General features: G+C 36.7%; 1 protein-coding gene and 1 pseudogene across 3 annotated transcripts in view; both read left to right on the top strand.

The window, feature by feature from the left end:
* The first annotated feature begins 343 nt into the window (after nucleotides 1-343).
* LOC143888071 (serine/threonine-protein kinase BLUS1-like) overlaps nucleotides 344-27018 on the top strand; it is a 34767-nt gene continuing 8092 nt past the window's right edge. The window contains exons 1-20 of one of the 3 annotated variants that reach the window (XM_077392362.1): nucleotides 345-711; nucleotides 3415-3558; nucleotides 7525-7779; nucleotides 7894-8018; nucleotides 8167-8211; nucleotides 9287-9368; nucleotides 11194-11262; nucleotides 11444-11614; nucleotides 11703-11768; nucleotides 12750-12818; nucleotides 12997-13068; nucleotides 13194-13255; nucleotides 16256-16531; nucleotides 19395-19528; nucleotides 19977-20071; nucleotides 20142-20180; nucleotides 20262-20321; nucleotides 23502-23603; nucleotides 23930-23981; nucleotides 24078-24133. In XM_077392362.1, coding sequence (XP_077248477.1) covers nucleotides 3517-3558; nucleotides 7525-7779; nucleotides 7894-8018; nucleotides 8167-8211; nucleotides 9287-9368; nucleotides 11194-11262; nucleotides 11444-11614; nucleotides 11703-11768; nucleotides 12750-12818; nucleotides 12997-13068; nucleotides 13194-13255; nucleotides 16256-16531; nucleotides 19395-19528; nucleotides 19977-20071; nucleotides 20142-20180; nucleotides 20262-20321; nucleotides 23502-23603; nucleotides 23930-23981; nucleotides 24078-24133 — 1872 coding nt within the window. In that variant the 5' untranslated portion in view covers nucleotides 345-711; nucleotides 3415-3516. Of the gene's footprint in view, nucleotides 712-3414; nucleotides 3559-7524; nucleotides 7780-7893; nucleotides 8019-8166; nucleotides 8212-9286; nucleotides 9369-11193; nucleotides 11263-11443; nucleotides 11615-11702; nucleotides 11769-12749; nucleotides 12819-12996; nucleotides 13069-13193; nucleotides 13256-16255; nucleotides 16532-19394; nucleotides 19529-19976; nucleotides 20072-20141; nucleotides 20181-20261; nucleotides 20322-23501; nucleotides 23604-23929; nucleotides 23982-24077; nucleotides 24134-27018 lie in introns of all 3 variants that reach the window. The other 2 variants (XR_013254474.1, XM_077392361.1) reach the window with 2 other exon arrangements.
* On the top strand, nucleotides 21996-23493 carry LOC143888072 (cytochrome c oxidase subunit 6b-1 pseudogene; annotated as a pseudogene).

A 27018-nucleotide genomic window follows, 5' to 3' on the forward strand; every position in this document is an offset into this window, starting at 1 on the left:
AGAGGTGTTGATTTAAAAAGACACCATTGGAATCGCATTATTTTAGAAAAAACCCCCAAAATGGAAATGAGCGTGTGGGGTATGGAATAGGCGTTCCCATCCCGGCGCACGTTAGATTCTTACACCGTTACACGACTCTGATCTGTTAAAAGTTAAAACACCTTGACAACTTACCAGTCACAACAAAAGGAAACCAGCTAAGCCAGCGAGAAATTTCTGTTCTGTAATAAGATTCGCGATACGTGGGTCCAGGCCGTCCCTCACAGTACGGTGTCCACGTGTCCACCAATAATGTCACCCTCTTCCGCCACGTCATCAATCGGAATATACGCAAACCCTCCCTCCAAACCTCGACTTCGCTCCATATCTCTCACCGTTTCTCATGGCGGTCAACAGAAGGGTAAAACGTTGATAAGAAACGAATCAAACCACGAACTTCAATTTTATTCAAAAACCCCTCAAAACCCTAAAACTTCGTCTTCTCTCTCCTCCATCTTTTCGCGGTTTTTCCGGCGATTTAAAAGCTGGTTTCCGGCGATGGGAAGGATGGGAAGTGGCCGGAAAAACTACTCGGCGTCTCCGGCCGACTATAAGCTCTTGGAAGAGGTCGGATATGGAGTCAGTGCCACAGTCTATAGGGCGATCTATCTCCCTTTTAATGAAGTTATTGCCATCAAGTGCTTAGATCTTGAGCGATGCAACAGTAATCTGGTTTGTCTCTTTTTCTTCTCCTTTTAGCTGAAATTAATGAGATTTCTCTGCGGAATCCTCGCTTGATTTCATGTTTAATTGGATGCTAGGGTTTGATTGTTTTAGTTCAAATACTGTGTGAAATCCTTCTTTTAGGTTAGTGTTTACTTTTTGGTAAAGCACGAGCTCAGAGTTGTGGACTTTGGGATGGGGGAATTGAGGTTAGGGTTTGTGAGGGGTTTCTTTTGTTACTGAATTTGGAGTTAGGGGCAGAGTATACTCGGCTGATTGATGGATATAGTGCAGAAATAGACTAGAATGCATTGATACTTTGGTTTTATAGTGATTGCAGTTTTGGTTAATGCGATTTTTTTTTTCATGATGAATTTCTTTGTTTGGTTCACTCCTAGAATTGAGCTTTTCAATTTTAATTTTCCATGAAGTCACTGGACTCTGTGTCAGCTTATCAGTAGCTCTGTAGCGGAACAAACAACTAATGTTTAATTCAGCGCTGAAGAACTGAGATCCAAACTCGCCTTGCTATTTCATTTGCCACATCAGCTTGCTCTGTTAGTTAGCTTTTCATTTCATGGACATTTTTTGTTGGATCTTCCAACCATATTAGACATGTGACATGGTATGGCACAATTCTTTTGGATACTTCCACTGTTTAAATTTGCCCACGATTGTGTATATCGACATGTGTCTACATCATCGTCAAGGAACTCTAGTGCTTGGAAAGCGTACTGCTCTTTAAAAAAGAAAAGAAAAAGTGTGCGTAGTTTTACCCACTTGTAGAAGAAAAACACAATTTATGCATATTTCTATTGCTTCAATGATGTATGTTGACATGTGTCTATATCATCGGCAAGCGACCGTTGTGCTTGGTAAGCTTATTGCACTTTTTTTCTTCTCGAATGTGTGTAGTTTTACCCACTTGTAGAAGAAAAACACATTTTAAGCATATTTCTATTCCTTCAACACAACCACATTTTCGTATCCTAGTTTCTGGTTCCATCGCTTAGCGTTCATCTCCCATGCACAAGTCCTAGTAAACCCAAGTTCTTAGGCTTAAAGCCACAAGAATTTTGTGGTGCTTTCTTTATGTGGTTGCTTTTCTTATATGCAAGTTATGCAACATGTAGTAGGCTATGTTGCATGAGTATGGGTACCAAATGTCAAATTCTAAAACCTCAGAAAAAAAGGATTCTTGGATTTGGCAATATATTTTAATCAATTCTAAAAATTTAATACTTTTACATAATAATATAGCTATAACAAGTTATCTATTGAGAATTTAGTAGGTTATGTAATTTATGTAATTTTAACTTTTTATTTTCAAATAAAAAGTGCACTGATAGGATGGATAAATAAAGCTAGAACCTGTGGTGACTGAAATTGGCAAACACCCATTCAGATGAATCCGTGCAACATGGGTTTTTTTTTGAAAGGTACTCACATTCTAATGTTACTTTAAAATTTTATGCTTTTACATGATAATATGTATTTTTGTCGGTAAATATGGATAGATATTTAGGTGTTTGTGGTGTAACTTCCTAACTAGCTTTCAACATTACCTTTATGACCCTTTTATTGCATAAAAATGATTTACTCAATGTTGATAAATGAACATCAACTTAAATGTGATTTACTTTGTCATTGAAGGGAAGTTTGGATTTTATTGTAAGCAACATGTTGATTTTGAGCATTTGGTATTTTTACTACATCTAGAAGAATGTTGTAAGCATTTTGATTATTTGGATAAAATCATATAGGTTCACTAGGCAACCTACCTACTATATATCATTGGTATTTTTACTACTTCTAGAAGAAGGTTGTAAGCATTTTGATCATTTGGGTAAAACCAAATAGGTCCACTGGCAACCTACCTACTATATATCATTGGTATTTTTACTACTTCTAGAAGAAGGTTGTAAGCATTTTGATCATTTGGGTAAAACCAAATAGGTCCACTGGCAACCTATGTCGATAGGTTGACCTATCTATTATGATGAAATCCAAGGGGCCATTTCAAGCTCACTCGTGATGATATTGAAAGGAGATATTTGAGTTTTTAGAAATTATATGTGCAAGAAAAGCTAAAGAAGTTTTTTTTTTTTTTTCGTGTCATTGGGTTATTATGAGTTGAAAACTTGTAAGGGAATGGAAGAAACAATTAGAAAAGACGCGTGATATTATTGTTTTTGGTTTCTAAGGTTTTTATGAAGTGATAAAATCAAAGGAAGAGTAAATATTAAGCATTTGCGTGAAGTGCATTTATAACTTACATATAGTTACGAGGACCTGAGAAAGAAGGGCACACCTTATGGGACGTATCTTTGTTGAAGGCTGCTATGGGATTTTCTGTGAGATTAAAATGAACTTGTGAAGCAAAGAAATGGAGCCCCAAAATCTTGTGTGAGATACATTGTATTGCATTTGAGGTTCAAAATTGTAGAAATATCAGCATCTTCCAATTGCCATCTTCCAATTGCCGAACATTGAATTAAAGGATTCATGAACTAATGTGTTGGTGGTGAAGCAAATAATTTATCATTAGCTTGCTTCTGTACTTTTTGGGTTTTGTGGTAGGCAGTAGTCTGTTCAAACACCATCCATTTCATTTTGTGTTGTGATCAACTAAACTATTTGAAATTTTGAGTGGAGAACATGATTATATCTTGTTGTCAAGATGTTTCTGATAGGTTATGCCTACTGTTTCAGTTTGGGACACTGGGATTACAAGAGAAAAAATTGAAGAAGAGAAGAGGAGAGACACAAAGGAGAAAGAGAGAAATGCGGTGAAACTACATACGGAGTAATTGTATGCCATTTGTTACAAGGACTAAACATAGGTCCCGACACAAGGTTAGAATTCTAGCTCTTCCAGAGTGGTATCCCATTGATTGCTCGGGCCCTCGCGCAAGGAGGCCTTCTTCATCCTCCACCTAAGCTGCGCAGGAAAGGCCACTTTACATTCACACACATTCATAGATGCATACCTAACAACACCCCCTTCAAGCTCGAGCATATAAATTTGACACATGATTTTAAATTTTGTCCGAAACGAAACGAAACGAAATGAATTGGCAAAAACGTTTCAATTTCGGATACCACTGAAACGAAATTCATATTTCGTCAATATTTCGGTCAAAATATGCGAAACATGCAACTTTTCATATAAAAAAGCAAAGTTTCTGTTGAAATGTCGACATTTTGACAGAAAACTTGACAAAAATCAAGTCTACTTGCAGGAAGAGAAGAACAAGGAGATTCCTTTGAGATATTTCTAAAAAAACGACAAAAAAGAAAAAGAAAAAGAAAAACTAGTGGCGAAGAATCTTACCTGGATTTTGGCTGTGATTTTGTATCGAAATGTTTCCATGATTTTACTAGATTTCGACCAAAATTTCATACCAAAACCGAAATGTTTCTGTTTCGCTGATGACCGAAACCGAAATTTAAAACCTTGATTTGACATGCCCAGCTTGGTACATATATCCTAGAGGAGCGTGGGCCCTCTTACCTTAGTAAAGATATCAACAAGTTGATGTGATGAGTGAATATAAGGAAGAGCAAGAGCACCATCATGGATTCCTTGACAAAGTGAACTTCAGCTTTAATGTGTTTGGTCAGCTTATGAACATTGTCAGAGGAAATTTGGATGACATCTTTATTATCGCAATGAAGATGCGTTGGACCTTTGGTAGAATATCCCAACTCAGAGATGAGAGGAAGGAAGCCTCAAAAGCCTGATTAATCCATATTATTTACCCCTTACTCTGCTTCAGCACTAGAGTGAGAGACAACACACTGCTTCTTGCTCTTCAATGTATCTAGATTCCCCCACAAGAATGGACAATATCCATATGTGGAGTGACGATCAATAGTTGACCTTGCCCAGTTAGCATCAGTATAACTGTTGTCCATTGATATCCAGATGACCATGATGATGATACACAAGTCCACACCAGGGTTGGACTTGATATTGCGAAGGATGTGATGAAAAAGAGACAAATGAGGAGATTGAAGAGGATGCATGAACTGATTAGCCATGCTAACTGGAAAGGTAATATTTGCTTGTGTAATAATTAGGTACATAAGACAGCCCCGTAAGCCCTGGTGCTTCTGAGGATCAAGAAGAAGATCACCCTTACTAGCATGGATATAGAGTGCTTTGGATCCATGGGGGAATGAGAGGGTCTGCATCCCAACATTTCAGTATTGTTCAGGAGATCAAGGGCATACTTCCTCTAAAAAAGAAAGATCCAAATTTTTTTGGATCGAGCAATCTCAAGAGCCCAAAAAAGCTTCATGCTGCTCAAGTCTTTAACTTTAAAAATCTAACGAAGCTCCTCTTTCACATGAAGGAGATATCATCTTTAGATGAGGATACTGTCATCAACATATACTAGAAAGATCTTTCCAGATGTGCCAAAGTGAAAGAATACTGTATGATCTGATTGACATTGTTGAAAGCCCACGTTATGTATACTGAAATGATGGAACCATGCTCGTGGTGATTACTTCAGATCATAGATTGACTTTCTAAGGAATTCCACTTTCTCGTCCCCTCCTCCTCATCCCCTTAAAGCAGAAAGCCAGGTGGAGGAGCCATATGCGAGAGGTTCCAATGAAAGAAGACATTCACATCAAGCTGGTGTAGAGGCCAACTCTAGTTAACAACTATAGAAATGAGGACCCAAATTGATGCCAATTTAGCTACAAGAGCAAACATGGCAATGTAATCAAGACCATATGTCCGAGTGAAATCCCGAGCAAAAAGGCACGCCTTATATCGCTCTATACTGCCATCAGAACGATACTTCATAGCAAAGACCCTACTACATCCATCTGCTTACTCTCCAGGAGGGAGAGAGACTAGATCCCAAGTACGAACACGCTGAAGGGTGTCCATCTCCTCATCAATAACCGCCTTCCAGTTCCAGGCAGGATGGCTCAGTGCAACATGAACAGTCTGAGGAATAGAAATAGACTCCACAACAATAAGAAAGGCCTTGTGAGGAGACACAAAGTGATAGGATACGTACTTCGCAAGAGGATGAGCAGTAACACACTTATGCACCCCATGGTTTTAAATTTCCATCTAGACCGACACGAAACTACTGGAAATGGTACCAAAACTGAAATGTATACCAAAAACACATACTAGAAAGATCTGGAATAAGCACATATACTTACTAAAAAAGCATTACATAATCAAGAAAGCCACCCACAATGGCTTAATCACATCAAACACTTAGGCCACGCTTGGATACCTCATGTTTTTGTATTTGGATTTGAGTTTTGGATACAAAAAAATCAATCATCCTCATGCTCATTTTGTACGAGAGAGGGAGGGAGGGATGTCCAGCAAGTCGAGGAGCAGCGAGGGTGAAGGTAATTTTGCCACAAATATGGATTTCCAAATAATGTCTCGCAGACAAGATTTGAAAATCAGTTTTTTCCCACTGTTGTAGCGGATTTGGAAATCGAAGGATCCGATCCAGTTCCAAATCTCAACTGCAAATGTGAGAAACCCAAATCTAAATCTTGTGGTATCCAAACGTAACCTTAGTGGCATGCGTTGTCGCACGTGTCTGGAAATATAAAGTCAATAAAGAAGTACAATGTAATGAAGTATAAGAAAGTACAGTGACCAGTCTCCCTTCCAAGGACCCAAACTCTATGTCAATACCATGTCAATGCTTTATACTATGTAAATCATAACACATTTCTATCTTTGGTCGTTCCAGGAATTTTGATCTAATTTCGGGAATTTCGGTTGAATTTCGGTCGGAAATAATGACGTTGAAGGAATTCATGTAGATTTCGTTTTGGTGAGGATGGAAATAGAAACATTTCGGTCATTTCGGGGAAATTTTAGGGAAATTTAAAACCATGGTCACAATGAATACCCTTAACGAGGGACAAAGAACAAAAATAACAAAACACATGTTCATAATACACTACGTAACACATGTACATAACCTATGATTTGTGGACACGTACACAAGTGTCGTGTGTCGACACAGACACGGAGTGTCGGAGACGGCGAACTCTCAAAATTTAGAAACGGGGACACGCCTAAAATAGAAAGTATATGTAATCATGATTTGTGGACACAGATTCGTGTGCCGAGTTTCGACAAGGATATGAGGTATCTAACATGGCAACCCCTAAAAATCTAAAAATCGTGTCACACTCAAACACATGCATACATATAAAGTTATTGTCACTTCTAACAGTCCACTTAAAAGTGTCTAAAGGAGTGTCGACACGTGTGGACACGTGTGTCGGCAATAAATTCAAAGTGTCGGCCAAATCATAGTACATAACACACATACCACTTTTTTTTTTTTATAGCTTCATTTTTTCAAACATCCCAAACTTGTCTTCTGTTGATCGTTCCTCAAAAAAGAAGAAGAAGTCTTCTGTTCTTTTCCTTTAGGTTTGCATAATTTTATCCCTTTTTCCCATCTTATATAATTAGTAGGTCTCTTGTAGCTTCATGTCTGCTATTACTGGGCTTCCGCAAACCCACTTTGTTGATTGGAAAGAACTGGATGTCACGTTTAGCATGCGAAGATTCATATTGACCATTTAAGTGGATTATAGATTTTGAAAGTGCGCGCGCACACACACACACGCACACAGATATATATATATATATATATATATATATATATATATATATATATATATATATATATAGAGAGAGAGAGAGAGAGAGAGAGAGAGAGAGAGAGAGAGAGAGTAATAAATCCCTTTTTAGTCAATTATGTGTTGTATGCTTTTCTTGACTAAGTCATTCGATGGATGGCGTGTTTGTAGGATGACATACGAAAGGAGGCACAAACGATGAGTTTAATAGATCACCCAAATGTAATTAGGGCTCATTGCTCATTTGCTGTTGACCGGTGTCTTTGGGTGGTCATGCCATTCATGGCCGAGGGTTCTTGCTTGCACCTTATGAAGATAGAATATTCAGATGGATTTGAAGAGTCAGTTATTTCTTCTATTCTTAAAGAGACTCTTAAGGCTCTGGAATACCTCCATCGACATGGGCATATTCATCGTGATGTCAAGGTAAAGTTAAAATTGAAATATTTTTCTTCTTCTTCCTTCTTCTTTTTGGAATAGCTGGGCTTTTATTCTAAGAGATCCCAAACTAGATGCTTTAGCAATATGCGTTTTTTGTAGGCTGGAAATATCCTTCTTGATGGTAATGGAGCGGTGAAACTTGGTGACTTTGGTGTTTCAGCTTGCATGTTTGATAAGGGTGATAGGCAACGTTCAAGAAATACTTTCGTAGGAACTCCATGCTGGTAAGATACTATATAATCTTTCTTAACAATATTTTTCATTTTCTTGTAAGCAGTTTTATTTTTATGTGAGTTATTTATTATTATTATTATTCCAAATCTAATCTATAATATACAAGCCTTGAAAATTCAATTACTTTTCTTTGTACAGGATGGCTCCAGAGGTGTTGCAGCCAGGAAGTGGATATGATTTTAAGTGAGTGTTGTCACACCTATAGAATCTTGAGGCACGCCATCAGTTTCACTTTTTAGAAAAAAATTCAATCACAAAGCATAGTTCTATTTCTCCCAATGATTAGGAGTACTTATTCACTGCAAACCTTTATATGTCCCTATTGTTAAAAGAAAGAAAAAACTTCATATGTCCAATCTATTCTTTTGATCCCGTATTAATATACACACAGAGTGCCCGTTGATTGTAAAATCTGCCAACATTTTTACTTGCACTGTTTTTGTTGATTCTTTTTTTTTTGGGACATGACATTGCACACAATTTTCAATAACCACAAGCCTATCATTATCAGTCTTGTTATTTTCCCATTTATTAATTAGAATCACCAAAATATCCATATTTATTTGTGCATCTCTCCCTCTCCAATGCCAAATACCCTTGTGCAAACCTGAAAATTCAGCGAAACTGTTGAACTTTGCCTCACACGACAAACATGTTTTTGGATCTACTTTCAGTTTATCACAAATGCACTTTTGCAGGGATTTGCAAGGTTTAGTTGGGTGATAAATCCTCATCCATGGACATTCAACCATCACGTAAAGGAAAACTTACCATTTTACCCACCCCCAGAGATCTCGTCTTTACGGTCCGAGAAGGTTGCATGGAAACCCAGGCAGCGGCTTAGATTTTAGGCACCTAGTCCTAACTCACCTAGGTGAGACAATCCCATTCAGACACCTGGTTGACAGCCTTGTAAGAAATGCTGTTTCAATGCTATCTTTGTAGTTTTTATTCCACTTGATGCTACTAAAGCTGTATGTATATCTTTCAATAAAAAAAGAAGTTGTATGCATGTCGCTGATATCCTAATCACAATGAAATTTGCACTTGTTTCTTTTAATTGTTCCCCTTCTTTTCTCTTATTTAGCATACTGTTGATACTTGTATAGATAAGTTGTGATCTTGTATGCAAATACATTTTCCTGAACAGTAAGCATGTCTTTTTCCTGTTGTTAAACATATCTGAAGTGTTGTCTAGTATTTATTCATAGTACTTATGAGTTATGGCCTGGATGTCTATTGCATCATCTTTCTGCAGAGCTGACATCTGGTCATTTGGAATAACCGCACTAGAGTTAGCACACGGTCATGCTCCGTTCTCAAAGTACCCCCCAATGAAGGTGCATACCTTGCTTCTTTTTTCCTTATTTATCCCTTGAACAAGTTATATAACTATGTTTTTGACAACTGAGAATTTAATGTGATGCATGTTAAATGATGTATGAATATAATTATTTTTTCTATTAGTTTTCACTTTCCTATATATTTGAATTTTCTTACACTATTGTTCTTCACAATTATTCTTCTAGATTTTTGAATCTAAGTTACCTAATGTTACAAAAATATGATTTGGTCCTAGCTACATGCCGCATTGAAATGCAGAAATTAATCTGCTATGCCACCTAATTGATGTGGAAAACTCCAGAAAAAAAAAAGAAATATTAATTAGAAAAATCGTCCTAACAATAATCTGTTTGATCTGATTGCAAATCTATTTTTATTCTAAAATCATCAACCAAAGAACAAGAGCTCTTACTAATGTGGTAGGCATCATACCATCAAAAGATGTAGAGACACACCACCAAGATTTTAAATTTTGGTTTTGGTTTCGGTCATTAGTGAAATGGAAACATTTCAGTTTCAGTATGAAATTTCTGCGAAACCTTGTAAATTCACGGAAATATTTCGGTTTAGAACCGAAATTCAGGTAAGATTCTTCACCATTGTTTTTAATGTGTTTTTTTCATTTTTAGAAATATCAACTAAATTTCTTGTCAAAAACTCTTACGAGTCACGAGTTATAAAATTAAGAAATCGAGTCACAAGTCGAGTAACAGGTTGACAAACTATTCTTACGTTTTCCAAGCATTGTGGAGTACTTACTTGGATAACTCAACTGAAGTGTTCATTAACAGTTTGGTTTGACCTATTCTATTACAGGCTGTCGTTTATTGCATTTTCAATTATGATACTACATGCATGGAGATATTTTTTACACATCATCATTTTCTTAGTATTGTTCGGTGTAGGGCCTCAAATCACAGTGGTTTCATAATTTTTAAGAATGCTGGTTTGGAATCTTTGCTCTTCATTGACTTTTGAATGTTAAATAGCAATATTTTCTTGAAATTTTTGTTGATTTGCACCAACAAACTGAAAGGAGTTAAGAGTCAGGAATTTAAAATTCGGCATAAAACTTGTTTTGAATATGCTGAAAAGCATGCTCTACTGCCTAACTGTGATTTTCAACATCAACTATTGAAACAGAGTCCCCATCTAACCAGATAGCCTTATCTTTATTTACCAGTTGACTCATTCTGTATATGATTATCGTTTGTATTTAACTGTGATTTTTAATGTTTTCCTCTTCTTATGGAATGTGTATTTTTAACTACCAAGTCTTGTGCAAAAAGATATAAAAAAAATACTTGTGCGTCATCAGAGTTGTTTAATCCCTAGTTTCCTCTGTAACTTCTTAAATCTATTCAGTTTTCTTTTAATATTTGGGTTTTTATTGGCATAAATCATCCAAAATCTCTTTCTTTTGCGATGAGTTTTTTCTTGAAAGTAGTCTGCTCTTTTAATTATTTTATCACTCTTTTGTCATCATAGTGTGTAGTCAATGATTATGATTTGATCTTATCTTTTTAAAAGATTTTGAGTTGTATGTGTTGGTTTGGACTGCAAAATGTGACCTGGTGTATGAAATCTGGTTGATAATATTTCCATTCAGGAAAAAAAATAAAATCTGGATGGTAATATATTAATACATATCATTCCACTCATTTGTGGCTTGATGTGCTGATGCTTAACAGAGAACCTTTTTAAACTTATCTCCAACTTGACTGTTTAGTACTGTATAGCTAAAGTACGTATACTTGAGAAAACTTCCACGGTATCGATGTATATCACCACTGACTTGTTATTCACGTCTCCTGCCTATAGGTGCTTCTGATGACCATCCAAAATGCCCCTCCTGGACTTGATTATGACCGAGATAAAAAGTTCTCCAAGGTATCAATGGTCTTTTTGACTAGTAAACAATTGGGAAATGGAGTGCATCAGGATGTTAAACATTAAAAATCTACACCATTTTTGTCTATAAATTGGTTGAGATATTTCAAGTATACCTTGCTATGCTATATGGTATTTTTATTGAATAACATTCTAATGAGAGATTTCCAGTTGTGATCAGTCCTTTAAAGAAATGGTTGCCATGTGCTTGGTGAAAGATCAAACAAAGAGGCCAACGGCAGAAAAACTATTAAAACATTCTTTTTTCAAGCATGCAAAGCCTCCAGAGCTTTCTGTGAAAAGTCTTTTTGCTGAATTACCCCCGCTTTGGGATCGTGTAAAGCAACTCCAGGTTAGATACCTTATCGATGTGACATTGATTTCTTTCTTTCATCCTGGTGTTCTGCTTGGAATTTAACAGGCTCCTCACTTCCATGCAGCATAAGGATGCTGCACAACTAGCTCTGAAGCAAATGCCTTCAGCAGAACAAGAAGCAATATCACAGGTTAGGCATTCTTCTTCTTCTTCTTCTTCCTTTTTGAATGATAGGTTAGGCATTCTTTTTCCTCTCTTTTTTTTTCTTTTCCTTTTTGTGACTGTGATTGGTAAGCATGAAAATGAAATGCAGAACAAGAAGCAATATTGCATGTTAGGTTTTCTTTTTTCTCTCCTTTTTTTTTTCGTGACTATGATTGGTAAGCATGAAATTTGAATGATTGGTAAACATGAAGATTGAACCCCTGTCCTCAATGTTACACAATATGCCAGGTTTGAATTATTTCTCAAAATTGTGAATGTTGTTGTTTTGAAATATTTTACTGGATAAGTGATGTTTCTATTTGATTTTGTGTAATTCCTTTTCTGGAGAAAATTTATTCCCATAAGAGACATTTGTACTATCTTACACAAAATCCAACTAGCTATGCAAGAGCCAGTGAGCCTTCCCAACTAGCAACACGATCCATTTGAAGTATCTTACACAAAATCCACAGGAAAGTGGGTTTAAGACAAGAAAAGACACAAAAATGAGTAGAAACTTGTTGGACTTGAGAATGGGGATGACCCGGAGGCCAAAAATAGTAGCAAGGACGTATATATATTAATAGGAAACATGTCCATCTCATATTCATGGAAATTTATAATATATGTAGCTATTTACCATAGCTTTCTTGTGTTAATAATTATTCTGATTATTAGTAGGTAGCTGTATTTTCTTTTTATGGATAATGGAGCTCAACTATTTGAAAATCTATTGGGCAATTGCTGCATTCACTTCTACAATGTCAAATCATGTCTCTCCGGGTCAACAGAATAATGGAGAACTTAGACTATTTGAAAATCTATTGGGCAATTTTTGCATTCATGTCTACAATGTCAAATCATGTCTCTCTGGGCCAACAGGATACTGAAGTGCTATATTATGATCCGAATTGCATATTCTTATTATTCTGTTTTTTGCTATTCTGTAATATGATTCCTCTGCTAGAGTGAGTATAAGCGAGGTGTCAGTGCATGGAACTTCGATGTTGAGGATCTGAAAGCACAAGCAATGCTGGTATGTTATGTCTTTTTCTTTTGATTCAGTTTCACATTCAGAAAATAATCTCGTAGAGAACCATTCAAAAAAAAAAAATCTCATAGAGAACCATTCTGCTTTAACTTTTATACATTGCCAAATTTGAAGCATCTGCACTGGTGAAATTTATTTACTGATTGTCCCGGTTTGCTCACAGGCTCAGGATGATGATGATCTGAACGGAGTGAAGGAAGAAGATGAAACCTTTAAATTATTAGTTGATGATAAGGTTGGCAGATCTTTATCCCATCTTAATATTTTAAATTTCTCAAGGTTTCTTTAAAACTTCATTTGTCTGTCTTTCTTTTGATGATGGCAGATAATCTAATGAAAAAGTTGGTTGACAATTGGCAGGGTCCCTCTGTTTCAAGATCTGGTTTCGGGAAATCAATAAGTACAAATGACATTGATTGCAGGTATCCCATTCTAGGGACCTATGCAAGTTTCTTACCACGTCTTGTCTTATTCATCTGGAGATCATTTGAAATGTGCATCATCTTGTACAATTTATTAACTATTAATGAAGCCTATAAAATTTTGAGATACTGAAACTTGTAATATTTTATAACTGCCATTGCATTCTAGTCTACTGTTGACCCTTCACATTTGCCTGTATTATTTCTTGGGAATGTTGTGCCTGTAACTGTTTATGGTTCATTCATGGAAAAATATACTACATGTCAAGTAGCGACAGCATCTTTATATTCTGGTTTCACCTTATAATATGTGAATTCTTGACCAGTGGCATCTTTATTGAAATCAGACCTGATACTTTCAGATGTTCACCATTCATATAAAAAGGACTTGAGATGATCATGCCAGCATAAAAGAGTTAAGGAGACGTGGAAATTGTTGCTCTTATCCTGATCATTCATGGCGATAAATACTATATTATTCAATCGAACATCAATTGTGAGATGCCCATACACATGACTATTTATTCACTCTTTAACTCTTCCCGATCCTGATCCCGAGAGGGAGGGAGGGAGGCCAACCACAACCAGCTGCAACACCGCCACCCACGTGCATGGAACTCTTACACATCCCACGATGATACATTTTCTATGCTATGCAGATATTCATAGCTAATGTTACTATAGCTAAATCCAAAGAAAAAAACATGCAACCATTTCCATGTGGGGGAATTAGAGAAAAGAAGGAGACCTTTAGAGGATTGAAGGAGTACTTGATGGGATCACAAACATTGAAACTGTCAACTACTATAAATCATTGTACTGAAAAACAAAACCAACTCTCCTCCACAACTTCCTTCTATTTGTTTATTCTCCATGCACCTAGCACAAAGGAAGAAAAGAGAGGAGAGATATGCACAAGGATGGGGTTATAGGATTTGTAGGCGAGCCTATTTGCCATGCGGGCAAAGATCACATTCATGGAGAAAGGCATTGCGGTTGTGGCAAGAGAGAAGGATCTATTGGGGAACAAGAGAGATTTGTTGCTCAAGTCGAATCTGAATTACACGGAGGTTTCTGTCTTAATACATAAAGGAAAGGTTGACTGTGAGTCCCTCAACATCCTCAATTACATCAAGGATGCTTGGTTGCCTTTCTTGCCCATTTTGGACTAGTAATCCACTACTTCATTAACTACCAGCACACTATCCAATATTCACCTTTCCTGAAGGACCTGAACGCTGAGTGATTACTAGAGATAACCTTGAGTAACACCTTATTTAAGACATTCTGCCAAAACGTTTGAACTTTGTATAAGACTATAAGCAAACAACCAGACTTATTGGCTCGAAGTCTGTGATATTCACTGCACCTTTTACTTTGGGGATGAGTGCGATGAAGGTAGCTCCCTTTCCTGTATCTAAATCAAGCCCTTCATTGAACTCATTGAAGAATTTTAGAAAATCGCCTTTTACAAAATCGCAACCGCTCTCAAAGAATGCTAAGCAGAATCCATCCTGCCCAGGGGCTCGATCTCTGCATAGAGCAAACAAGGCCATCCTAATCTCCTCTTCGTTGAATGGTTTTTCTAGGGCCACCCTATCTCCTTCCTCCAACAAGCTAAACTAGACTCCATGTGGAAGAGGGCGGGTCACAGTCTCAGACAAGTACAAGTTCTTAAAGCTCTAATTTTATCCTAGCCATTGACATAAGATCGATTTCAGATTGTAGATCAAACTAAAGAAACCCTAATTTCTGTTTTACAGCAACCCAGAATAAAAGTAGTGTGTCACATGTTGTTGTCCAAGTAAACCTAGGAACCAACTTTTAAAAGTATAGACCTTCTAAACGTAGACTTTTTACTTGCTTACTTAATTAAGGGTGACTTCTGTTACAAGTCAAATGTACCACTTCCTTAACTTGTATACTTCCCAAATTAGAAATACTCCCAGCAAAAAGCACTATTCAGGTCCTCCTTCACAAGGCCTACCAAACCGTACTTAAACTTCACGAAGAATTAAATAAAAGTCACTGAAATTTTCCCTAAGGTCTGCCTATTTTTGTGCCTAATAGATCTCTAGGGCCCACCATTGACATTAGCATGATATTTTGGTCACCTTCAGTCTTACTTTTGGATCTCGGTCGGCCTTCCTTTTCTCCCAAAGAATCGTTGCCAAAGTATGGGTTTGTTCGTAGCCATCTTCAATATATATATTGAAGATATCTAGGCTGGAGGATCAACTTTTTTTCCATGTGTAGTATCTACAACTTTCATAGCCTGGTTTCCTTGATTAAATGATTGATGATGTTTGTACTTATCAAATTATGTAGCCCCATATACAAGTAGATCTTTTATAAGGTTTGTTTCTATGGATCCATCGTTTCATCTTATTAATGGGACCAAACTCAATGTTAATTTGTGAGGAATAAGGGGTCTTCTTCACAAAACTGAACATGATACACACAATATAGATCCTCCATTTGGATTTGGGAAGGGTAAATTCTAATACCCTCTTTATCCATTTTGGATGAGGAATCCACTGACATCCACAAACTTATAGAGTAGTGCTGTTCCATCTGTAATGTAGAGAAATTTCAATAGAGAAAGAAGCCATCCGTCTGTTAAATAAAATAATAGCAGCAATTCAGTTTACAATTGTTTTCAGTTCTTCAAGTTAAACTTTCATTAAAGAATGAAAGCTTGGTACAATGCTTTAGAATGCATTTTCATTTGTTTATGATGATGCCTCTTGTGGGAAAATGCGTGTATTTTCATTTGTAACTGCTTAGTAAAGAAGTGTAACTTTTACTTCCTAATAATTGTGTTTATGTTTCATGATCAACTTGTCTGCATCGGGTGCATCTCAGATCATTTATTAATCAAAATCTTAGTTTATAATGAAATTCTGTTGCTGGACTGCACAATATGTGCGATAATCTTTGGAGGATGGACATCGCACCACTTGCACATATTTAGTTTTTGACATTGAACATTTCTTGCAGAGGAAGTATTCGCCATGTTGAAGGGTCGAATGCTTGGTCCTTGACTGCGAAGGAGGAAATTTCAGAAATTGATTTACCAGATTCTGGCAACCAAGAGAAAAATGACAGATGTGAGAAAGATGGATCAAGCGATGAACCATCAACATCAGGAAAGGAAATGGGGCGTGACAACTGTAGGAGTAAATTAGCCAAACCCCACCGAACTCATAGCAGGCCATTTGTGCCCTCCAGTGTGCTTACTCATTCTTTATCAGAAAGGGAGCACATATCTGGAAGGTTCGCTTTTGTTTCATTTTTTTTGCACCATCATATGGGCTGAGATCAAGTTATACTATACCTTCTAAGATATGCAAATGCCATCCACTGATTCAACTTTCTTGTTCTATTATTGTCCTTCTGCAAGTTTGACAGAGAAATAGGACGATTTCAATTTAGTTGAGATAGTTGGGAAAGGCCAGGAGTTTTGTCATTTTCTTGTAGTTTTAAAAAACAAGAGGGGGCTTTATTTCTTCCCATTTATTAGAGAAGGGGATGGGGGAGTTGTTTTCAACTTTCCTGGCCAATCTCCTGATGTTTTGGGGGTATTTTGTCTTTATGGCTCTGAATTATTGCTTCCTTTACAGACCACCTTGTTTTTACATGTATCGGTGGATTACTTTTTACAGAGTTAATTTAACTTATGGTGTTTTGGGGCACCTCCCAACATCTATTTTCTACTCTAGTGTTCCCCATTAAAAAATTGCAAACAAGGGATGTACTTAAAGCAAGTGATGCTGTTGATTCATTAGCAATACCATGTTTTCAAGATAACGTATATGTTTGTAGACTTGCTAATTTGAACTCTTTATGTGTATAATATCTAGGCAGTACATAATTTTGTCTTTAAAGCCATTTCCACTTTCTGGTATGTCAGCTTGATCAACTTCTGGGCAATCTGCATCGCATATTCACGCAGTGACATTTATTTCTATTTGGTGTGAGATAAAATGCATGCAACTTTTTCGAAGCCCTTCTTGTAGCTTTTGAAAGCACAAGACAGCTTGTGTTCATCACATTTTCTTGTAGTTTTAAACAACACGGGGCCCGGTGGGGCTTGGTTTCTTCATCATTTATTGGAGAAGGGGCTGGGGGGAGTTGTTTTCAACTTTTCTGGTCTCATGATTTTTTGGGGGTTATTTTGTCTTTATGGCTCTGAAATATTGCTACTGTGAAACAACCAATTACTCCAAAGCTTAAGCTGTTGGAGAAGGCGTTATTTAATCTTTTATTCTTTAACACAAGGAAGCAGGAATCTCTACTCAGAATGGGGAATCTCAATTCCCCGAAAATCGATTTGGAAACGGGAATCTTCTCGATTCCCTGGTTTTTGGGAATCCCGTTTCGGAAATGTGGGAAACATGATTCCCACTATATGGGAAATTCGATTCCCACTCTATGGGAAACACGTATCCCACTCAATGGGAAGCGCGTTTCTTATCTACTCTCCTTGTCTGTTGCTAGTCCTCTTCTTAGTATTTACATGTAAAGTCATTTAAGTACTTAATATTTACATGTAAATAAGGGAATAAACCCCATTTGTGTCTATTAAAAATAGTTTCAAGACCCAAATCTAAAAGGATAAAAATTCAACTTTCCAGTTCTAGTACAAAATTCGGAAAAAATGGGTTGGGTCAAAATCTTAACTTCCAAACGATGGGATATTTTTCCAATTTTAAAAATTCATAAATTCTATCATGTCCAAACATTATTAAATCTCAAAAGCCTGGTAAAAAAATCTCATAATTTGGTTTCTAAAATTTTTTCTTCTTGTCAGGCACTGGTCAACACAGGCATTTCAGCTGATAGTGATTTTCCTTTAAGTAAATGTTGGATCTTTTAATAAAAAAGTATTTTTAAATATTTGGTTCATATAATTATTTCTTATATTTTTATAGTAATTTTTTATTTTTTTTAAAATATTTAACTATTAAAAAAATTCTCCGACCCTTCACGCTTTCTGCTTACCACCTTCCTGAGAGCCTTCGCTTCCCGCTCTAGCAACCTTGCTTTAACACTCCCCCTCACGTGTGGCCCCTCTTTCTTTGGGTTGGCCTACACATGGCACAGGTGGCCCCCACTTTGGGGTTTGGCCATTGCATATGGATTTCGCTATCAAGGAGGTTTGAACCCAGGCATTTGCTCAGATACCATGTGAAACAACCAATTACTCCAAAAGCTTAAGCTGTTGGAGAAGGAGTTATTTAATCTTTTATACTTTAACAGCTTCCATTACAGAATTTCTTGTTTTTACATGTATCGGTGGATTATTTTTTAGTTTATACAGAGTTAATTTATTAGTGAGTACATTTACATCAGATGTTCACTCATTGGTGTTGAGTGCACCATATGCTTGCCTACATGGGCATAAACCACATTGTGGATCATGAGACTTGCTAGACTGGCATGTGAACAACAATTTCAGAAACATCTTCTACAATAAATGATGTCAACAATTGAGAGCTGTCAGCTTTATTAGGCCCTCTGTTCTTATCTCTGGACACTTAAGGTTTTTTTTTACAGTGATAGTTTAAATTGTTTTTGTCCTTTGGAATCTGAATTATTGCTCCGTTCTATAGCAGTTCTTTGTGTACATGTAAAGGGGAGCTTTATGGAGCTAATTCGTTATGCAGTTCATTCGAATTCGAAGCATTCCCATATGCTGTGCAGTTCTTTATGCAGTTCATTACTATTAGAAATGTTTATCATCACATGTTGATGCATATAAAACGATGTGCTGAAGCATTTTGATTTTTTTCTGGAAATTATACAAAGTGCAAAATTGTTAGAAAATCTTGTCATGGAGCTGGACTTTCTCAACATGGTAAAGCTGGATGTGGGAAAATTTTCCTTTTCAATCTGTCATCAAAGTGACTTGATTTTTTTGTGTTCTCATTGGACGGACAAGTCAAATAAGTGCACTACCGGTTCAGGTTTTACACAGCTAGATGGTTGTCACATGCATGATCTTTTCTTTGCTCATAAAGGCACTCCAAGCATCATAGCATGTACCTTTAATTATGCCACTTTAAGATGCAAAAGCAACTCTATATTAACTTAAGCTGAGATTTATAGATTTTTATGGGTTTGTTATTGTTATTAGGTGTGAAGGTGAAAATCAATCAGCAACCGAGAAATATAAACGAGATGCACGGAAAGGGCCATGCTTTAGTGGTCCGCTAATGCTTCCAAACCGAGCATCTGCAAACAGTTTATCAGCTCCCATAAGATCTTCAGGTAGGTAATCGGAACTATTAACCATTAAAAAAAAAGGTAATAGGAACTATTAAATTCATATTGCAGCAGCATCCTTCTCACTGACATGGATTTAAATTTCTGTTTCAGCCGAAATCCCGAAATTTGGAGAAAAAAAAATGAATTTCATTTTTAATCTAAAATTATGGCAGAAATTTCTGTAATTTCGGCCAAAATTTGGGATTAAAAGTAATTTAAAAAAAAAAAATCATTTTTCAATTTGGACAAAATCCGAAGTTTTGGGTTTTGTGCATTTCGGTTTCAGTCCCAACCGAAATCCAAATGTCGGCCGAAATTTAAAACCATGCTGGTATTGAAAATTTAACAGCCGGGGCGATAAATCATCTTCTTGCCCTCTTTGCTTTGACAAGGAACACAAGTTCAATGGTTAAGGAATCATGAAATGTTGATCCTCTCTTTTGTTGTACAGGCTTTAGAGACTCTTTGGAGGATAAATCAAGGACTAATGTTGTACAAATAAGAGGCCGATTTTCAGTAACATCTGAAAATGTAGACCTTGTAAAGGTGCACATCCAATCTTATATTTTTTTGTCCAAACTTAGTTATCTTTACTAAAGAGAAATATGTATTGTAGGATATTCCATTATGTTCAGTTTCGCGAAAATCTTCCCAGGTTAGTACCCCAAGTCTAGGAACCAGTTTAAATACAACTCATGATTTATCTTCTTTTCACATTTAATCATTGTAATTTCAGGGTTCTCCTTTAAAAAAATCTGCCAGTGTTGGTGATTGGCTAGTCGATTGTCGACCAGTGGTATGCATATTTACTTTCAGATTTTTAATCTCTCCCACATGATGTATTGGTGCTTTGTCTCAATGTGCATTAAGCGTGTGCTACTTACTTAAGGTAGTTCCTATAGAAAACATTAATCTAAAATGGATCTAACATGGAAACAAAATAATAGAATATTCATAAAACTTCTAAGTAAACAACTTAAAAGTATAAATCTGATTTTAAATAAAAACTATACATTCTTTGAAAGTCCATCTACTTTTGAACGTATCCTTTCATACTATTCATTTTCCAGTTATCTGAAATGAGGATGAGCTGTCCACAATAAAAAATTCTGGACTCCTTGAAGGCCCAGCTCCATTCTCCACACTAGGGACAACTGGGCAAGGCATGCGGTGACAAATAGAAGAGAAAGCACATTCATTGAAGAAGGAAAGCGATTTTCGGGAGGGGAGGGGTATAGGTCTCAAACATGTGTGAGGTATGAATCTCTACTATGATCATAAGGAGGAAATCGGTATGGGTCTCGATCACGACACATAAATGGTCGAATTCTTGGAATCAAATCAGTATGATCCAGGATATGATAAGTGGCAAGCAAACAGTTCAACAATTGTGGCATGATTATTACATTCAATGCAGCCAACCATCAATAAGGGTTTCTAGTTTCTCAAAACAGCAAAAGATATTTGGGATTCGGCTGCATAGCCATACTCCTAGTTAGGTATTGGGGCTTACAAAGAAGGGATGTGGTAGTGTGGGGTTTTGAATGTGGGGCTTTTTGGGGTTAGTGCTTCGGATTGAGGATGTAGTGTTTGGCGTTCGAAGGGATGGGGTTATGGTTTTCGAATGAGAAAGGATGGTGAGTGAGGGTTTCAATGGTCCCAATGATTCCATAAGCGGAAAAGGTAAGATCCTTGATACACGACTCCATAAGCGGAGAAGGCAGGATAGGCGAAGAAGGAAGATAAATATATATATATATATATATATATATATATATATATATATATATATATATATATATATATATATATATATATATATATATATATATATATATAGATAGATAGATAGAGAGTTAAGTGAAGCTACTCATACGTGTAGCTAACTTAGCTACACCGACGGCTTAAAATACAGTGGGTCCACATTGTTTGGGTGATCCGAACCATTCATTTGATAGGCCCTCACATTGATAGGGTGTGCTAAAAAAATCAGCTCCATTGGATGATCCCAACCCTTCAAATTGTGGAGGCAAAAATGGACAGATTTGTGAAGGTTTTTACACGTCCATTTTTGCCTCCACAAATCGTAGGGTTGGGATGATCCTATGGAGCTGATTTTTTGGGCACACCCTATCTATGTGAGGGCCCATCAAATGAATGGTTTGCATCACCCAAACAATGTGGGGCCCACTGTATTTTAAGCCATCGGTGTAGCTAAGTTAGCTACATATATGTGTAGCTACACTTTTCTCATACATATATATATATATATATATGGCGGGGGTGGGAGGGCGAGGATGGATTAGAGATTAGTCTGCTATAGATGAAGGAAAAAATATCCCTTTCTCATGTTCTTAGAAAAGCAAATGCTATAGCAGACTTACTTGCTAAAGAGTTGATCTTAGATATGCATTAATTTTGGGGGAAATATCTGCCTCTTTTGATATTTCTTTAATTCCCAATCAAGTGATTAAACATCGTTCACAAAGGGAAAAAGAATGGTCAAATAGGGCATACGAGACATTTGGTCATTTGGAAATCAATCTGAGATAGCATTTCCATTCAAAAACTGTAGATCAACTTTTATACAATGTGATGCATTGCTATGGGCTCATCAATGCTCATTTTTCTATTGGAGTGGTACCATATCATGAAAAAGAAAACAAATGGATAGGTGTGGTGCCTTGCTAGATAGCAAAGGTGGAATAGTAGGGGTAAATCTCAATATGCTATTTTGGTAACCAGAAAAATGGAGAATATGGACTCAGATTGAATTAGTTAAACAATAATTGGATTGAAAGGTATAATACATCTTACTTAATAGAAAAAGACATAAATAAATAAGCAGTTCCATTTGTAAGGCCTCTTACCTTTTTCTCCTTCCTAAGAATCCTTTCCCTCGTATTTGAAGAAGTCCGTCTCCCTTGATCACGATTGAACGATCTTCAAATGGCCAAGATTGAAATAAAAATGGCCCCTTCTGATTTCCAGTTCCTCTCTACAAATCTAACCAGACATCATTTTACTCGCTATATTGAGTATCACAGATGTCTTGCAGAAAAAAGGGGATGAAAGTGAATGTGATAAATTTGCTAAGTATTATCGTTCTCTCTGCCCAAGCAAATGGGTTGAGAGATGGAATGAGCTGAGAGACAATGGAACTTTTCTAGGTCCTCTCTGACCTGTGGATTCGTTCTCTCTTTACCAGTGTTTAACAACTCTTTGACATGACTCAGAACTCATCCGAGTCGATTCCCTTTTTACCTTGGCCGCGTTCTGCGTTGCACGGCATCCACATTCCGTGTTTTGCCCTACAGAGTCAATAAAAACTCCTTTGACTCTCCCGAGTTATTGCATTCTTGTTTGCGTCCCCGCTGCGTCGACAGGGATTTTTCTTGGCCGCATTCCGCGTCACATCCATGTTTTTAAACACTGCTCTTTACTGCGCCACCATATTCTTAGCTTGAAGAGTAAAATTGGGATGCATTTATCCATGCAGACTCTTGTTAAAGATTGATTTCTGGCAGACTGTGTTGGTGTGGTTTCTGAGCACTATGATTTAATAAGAATTTTCTACATCTCATTGGGCGTAAAAAAGAAGCAGTTCCATTTGTAAACAGTAGAGACTAAATTGCAGTGGTAAATTCACCTGACTACTTCCAAATTTAAATGTGGGAGAACTGACTTAGTGGAATATGCTTTCTTGGAAAAGAAGCAGTTCCATACTGAATTTTATTGTAGCGGAGATGATATAAAAATTATAATTATGAAATACTAGTAGAACACATGGAATATCCTTTCTTGCTTCCTTGTCATCATCTTTTCCAAGTTTTATTTCTATTTTTCTATTAGCAGGAACACACATTGGTATCTTGTTTCAGTAAAAAATATAATATATGCCATTATTTCTTTCTTATAATTATATTCTTCTGACATCTATTATAATTTATACCATTTTATTTCCTTGTTTTCTCAGCCTGTCAGTCAGTCACCCAAGGAAAGTGGAAACAGTGCAATACCTACATCACTTCTCATGCCTCACCTTCAGAATCTTTTTCAGCACACTGCACTCCAACAAGTAAAGCAGAGAGATTTGATTTTCTTCAGTTGGAAAATTCCATGTTAGATTCATGAAGAAAATTCCATATTTGATATCTGACAAAAAGTAAAAACAAAACATGTTACTGCAACCTTTGTGTTGGAAGAAAATAACCCGAAAGTACTCATTTTGAAATCAAGCATTTTTCTTTTGTTAATTTTAGGATTTCATTTTATTTAAAAAAAAAAAAAAAAAAAAAAAAAAAAAAACTTTTAGGATCTCATCATGATTTTTGGTGCGTTGAAGAGCGCAACTAGTAACACTTTCGTCTTTAACTTAAACAATTTTCTTTTGTTAACTTTCAGGATCTCATCATGAATTTGTTGAATAACTTGCAACAAACTGAGATAGTCGATGGTGAGCATAAAATATTAGTTATTGTGATGGTGTATTGCATTTATTCACGGTGAAGGTTTTTCAACTCCTATACAAGTACTTACAATTTTGTTTCAGCATTTCAAGCTGGGAAGTTGCCTTTACAAGCTCGCAATTCAGAGAATGATTCAGTGGTAAGTTTCTTTTCAACCCTGCAGCTATTTTTTTTTCCATCAACAGAACTGAGATGTGGTCAAACTTCTCAAAAGGTTCATATCAGATGTTCTTTCACAGAGAAAAAGGAAACTTCCTTGTGACTGTCTTGAAGGAGCTGGGAAAAAACACTACTTGAAATAAAATATCCTGCCAATAATTTGGTTTTATTCATTGAAGAATATTTACATATGAGAATTGGGTACCTACTCTAAGAAGGTCTAATAATTAAGGCTAGTTGAGAAGTGCAACTGGTTAGTTTTCTGTAGCATGTTATTGATGGGGAAATTTTAGGTAGTGTTAGTTCCATATATAAGTAATATCCTATGCATGAGTATTATTTCATGATTATCATGCTGCTTGGAACTAAAGCTAGCATTAAAAGGAATCATTCTTTATCAAAGCCTTTCATGGTAAATCAATATTTTTCCTTTCATGGTAAATCAAGATTGTTTCTTTACGATCAATATGATGTGACATAATTCATGGAAGGAAAAAATATATGCAACGACAATGTTCCAAGATAAAAACAAGCTGCTGGAAAGAAGTAAAAGACATAGCATCTCCAACAACTCATAGAGCAAGTAATCTCAATACCAAGATTTTCTTGTTAAATCAATTTTTTTTCTTTACAATCAATATAACATGACATACTTGGCTGGAGAAAAATAATATACAATGACAGAGCCAAGGCAAAATTCAAAGAAACTTCCTGTCGATTGATACGTAATTTAGGAAGGTTCATATTATATGTTGGTAGCAGATTTGCTGTCTGCTAACCTAAAAAGTGTGTGCAGCCTAGGAATCAAGGACGGCCCAAAATGCAGTCCTTGCGAGTCGTGGTGGCGACAATTTCACACCAAAGATGATCTTTGGGCCTGCACTATATAGGCCAACTACCTGAAGTATAATGACAACTTGAAATTTGGGGAATGGAAGTTGGGTGGTTCGCATATGTGGAACGCTTGGAAAGAAGAATTTAATACTTTTTCCAGGAATCTATCCTATAATGTCAGAAATGGGGAGGACATTCTCTTTTGGCTTAACATCTAGTGTGGTGATACCAGTGTTTCAAAATGCTGATGCAGGCCCAAATGTGGCCAGAGCAAATCCTAGTCGTCTCGGCGCGTCGCGAGTGTGTACTTAGTTGACACGGCTGAGTACTTGGTTGACGTGGTCATAGCTCAGGAGACTTGGCTTTGTAGGGAAAAACATGAACTCAGACAAGTACCTCTCCAAAGTAAAAGGGAGACAACTCAGATCTCTTTCTACATCCCTACTCATCATGGTATCTGGACGGAAAGGAATAACTGGTTCTTCAATGGAAAAGTGATTTGCTTCGGTCTGAGCATAATCAAAATCTAAAGGGAAGATAATGATTTAGCAGACAAATTAGCAAATTATAGTTCTTTGAAAATTTGGCATAGTTTGCCTCAGTTGTAGCCTTGGCCTAATCGAGCCTGGGTTTTTTTTCTTGGCGGTCACGGTGGTGGGACATCTTTTTTCTTCTTTTTGCCTTTGCGCTGTTGTTTGGCCTTGGCCCTTTGTTTGTTTTAATATAATATATGCACCAAAAAAGACAAACAGCCAAGATAAAAAAAACTTCTAGAAGTAAAATTCATAGCAGATCCAAGAACTCATAGAGCAAGTAATCTCAATACCAAGATTAGCTATAGAGGCAAGCCACTCCTGTAGCTTCTTTATGGAACCGAGGTTTGGACTGTTTAGACAAAGATGAGCAATTGGATGGAGGTTTTAAAGACTCAAATGGAGTTCTTATAAGAAAAAAAAATGTTGTTCACTTACCCCTTTTATTGAAGTAACCGGCAGAAAATGATAGTATTAGCGATGCCTACATAAATATGTGCCAAAACCCATTATTTAAAATATTATGTACATTATTCTCTACAGCCTCCTCAAGTTAGAAAATAGGTATCTATCATTCCCAGCTTGCAAAGAATTTCCTGAGGGTTGAGACTGATGGCCTCAGTAAGAATGTCAACAAGTTGATATTCAATACGACAAATGGCACGGCAATGATCTTGGCTGCTACCTTCTTGCGTACAAAATAGCTGGCCACTTTGATAGGCTCAGTCCTTTCGTGAACTATAGGGTTGGCGGTAATACAAATGCCTGTTTGATTGTCATAATAAAGCCTCGTGGTACTAGTTTCAAACATTCAAGAATAGCAGTCAAGGATATGGAGGGAGTACTTGATTTAACTTCCTTAGTTGAATACTTTACTTCATAGTTGAGTTCATGGTCTGAAGTTATGCACTTTGAAGTGGACTGGAAATTAGCAAGACCGAGCCAAATCTCAAACACCTACATTTTGATGGCTCCATGCATTCATAATTTCAGATTTTTCTGAACCATAGTGATCAAATTCATATTTCATACCATACATGACACCCCAACAACACCCTGCAAATCTGAGCTACGGAAAGTTACTGTAGTGAAGATGTGAATGATGAGAACGATGAGAACTTCAAGGAGCTTTGCCAACACCTTAGGATTCTCAACCACCTATTTATTCACGACACAGCTTTCTCCATATGGACGGCTGTCCTGATGTGCTTTTGGGTGGATTGGTTTTCCCAAAAGCATCTGGCACGAACTTAATGGGAGGATCTTTGAAGGAAAGGAATCCCAGACTGGCCCAGACTGGCTCTCCTATTTTGAATATTAAGTTGAACATTGTGCATTGGGTTTTGAAATCCATCCTCAATGGACATTTACCTTGTCTGACACCTTCAGAAAAAGGAAGGAGATAGTGACAGATAAGCCATTGAGTAAGAAAAAATTCTAGTGTTTTTGTTTTTCTCCTCAGTTCAATTAAAACTGATTTTGACGGAAGTTATAGAGG

The sequence above is a fragment of the Tasmannia lanceolata genome, unplaced genomic scaffold (assembly GCF_043159265.1).
Source record: "Tasmannia lanceolata isolate RefF3 unplaced genomic scaffold, GAP_Taslan_0.1 ptg000012l, whole genome shotgun sequence".
Lineage (NCBI taxonomy): Eukaryota > Viridiplantae > Streptophyta > Magnoliopsida > Canellales > Winteraceae > Tasmannia > Tasmannia lanceolata.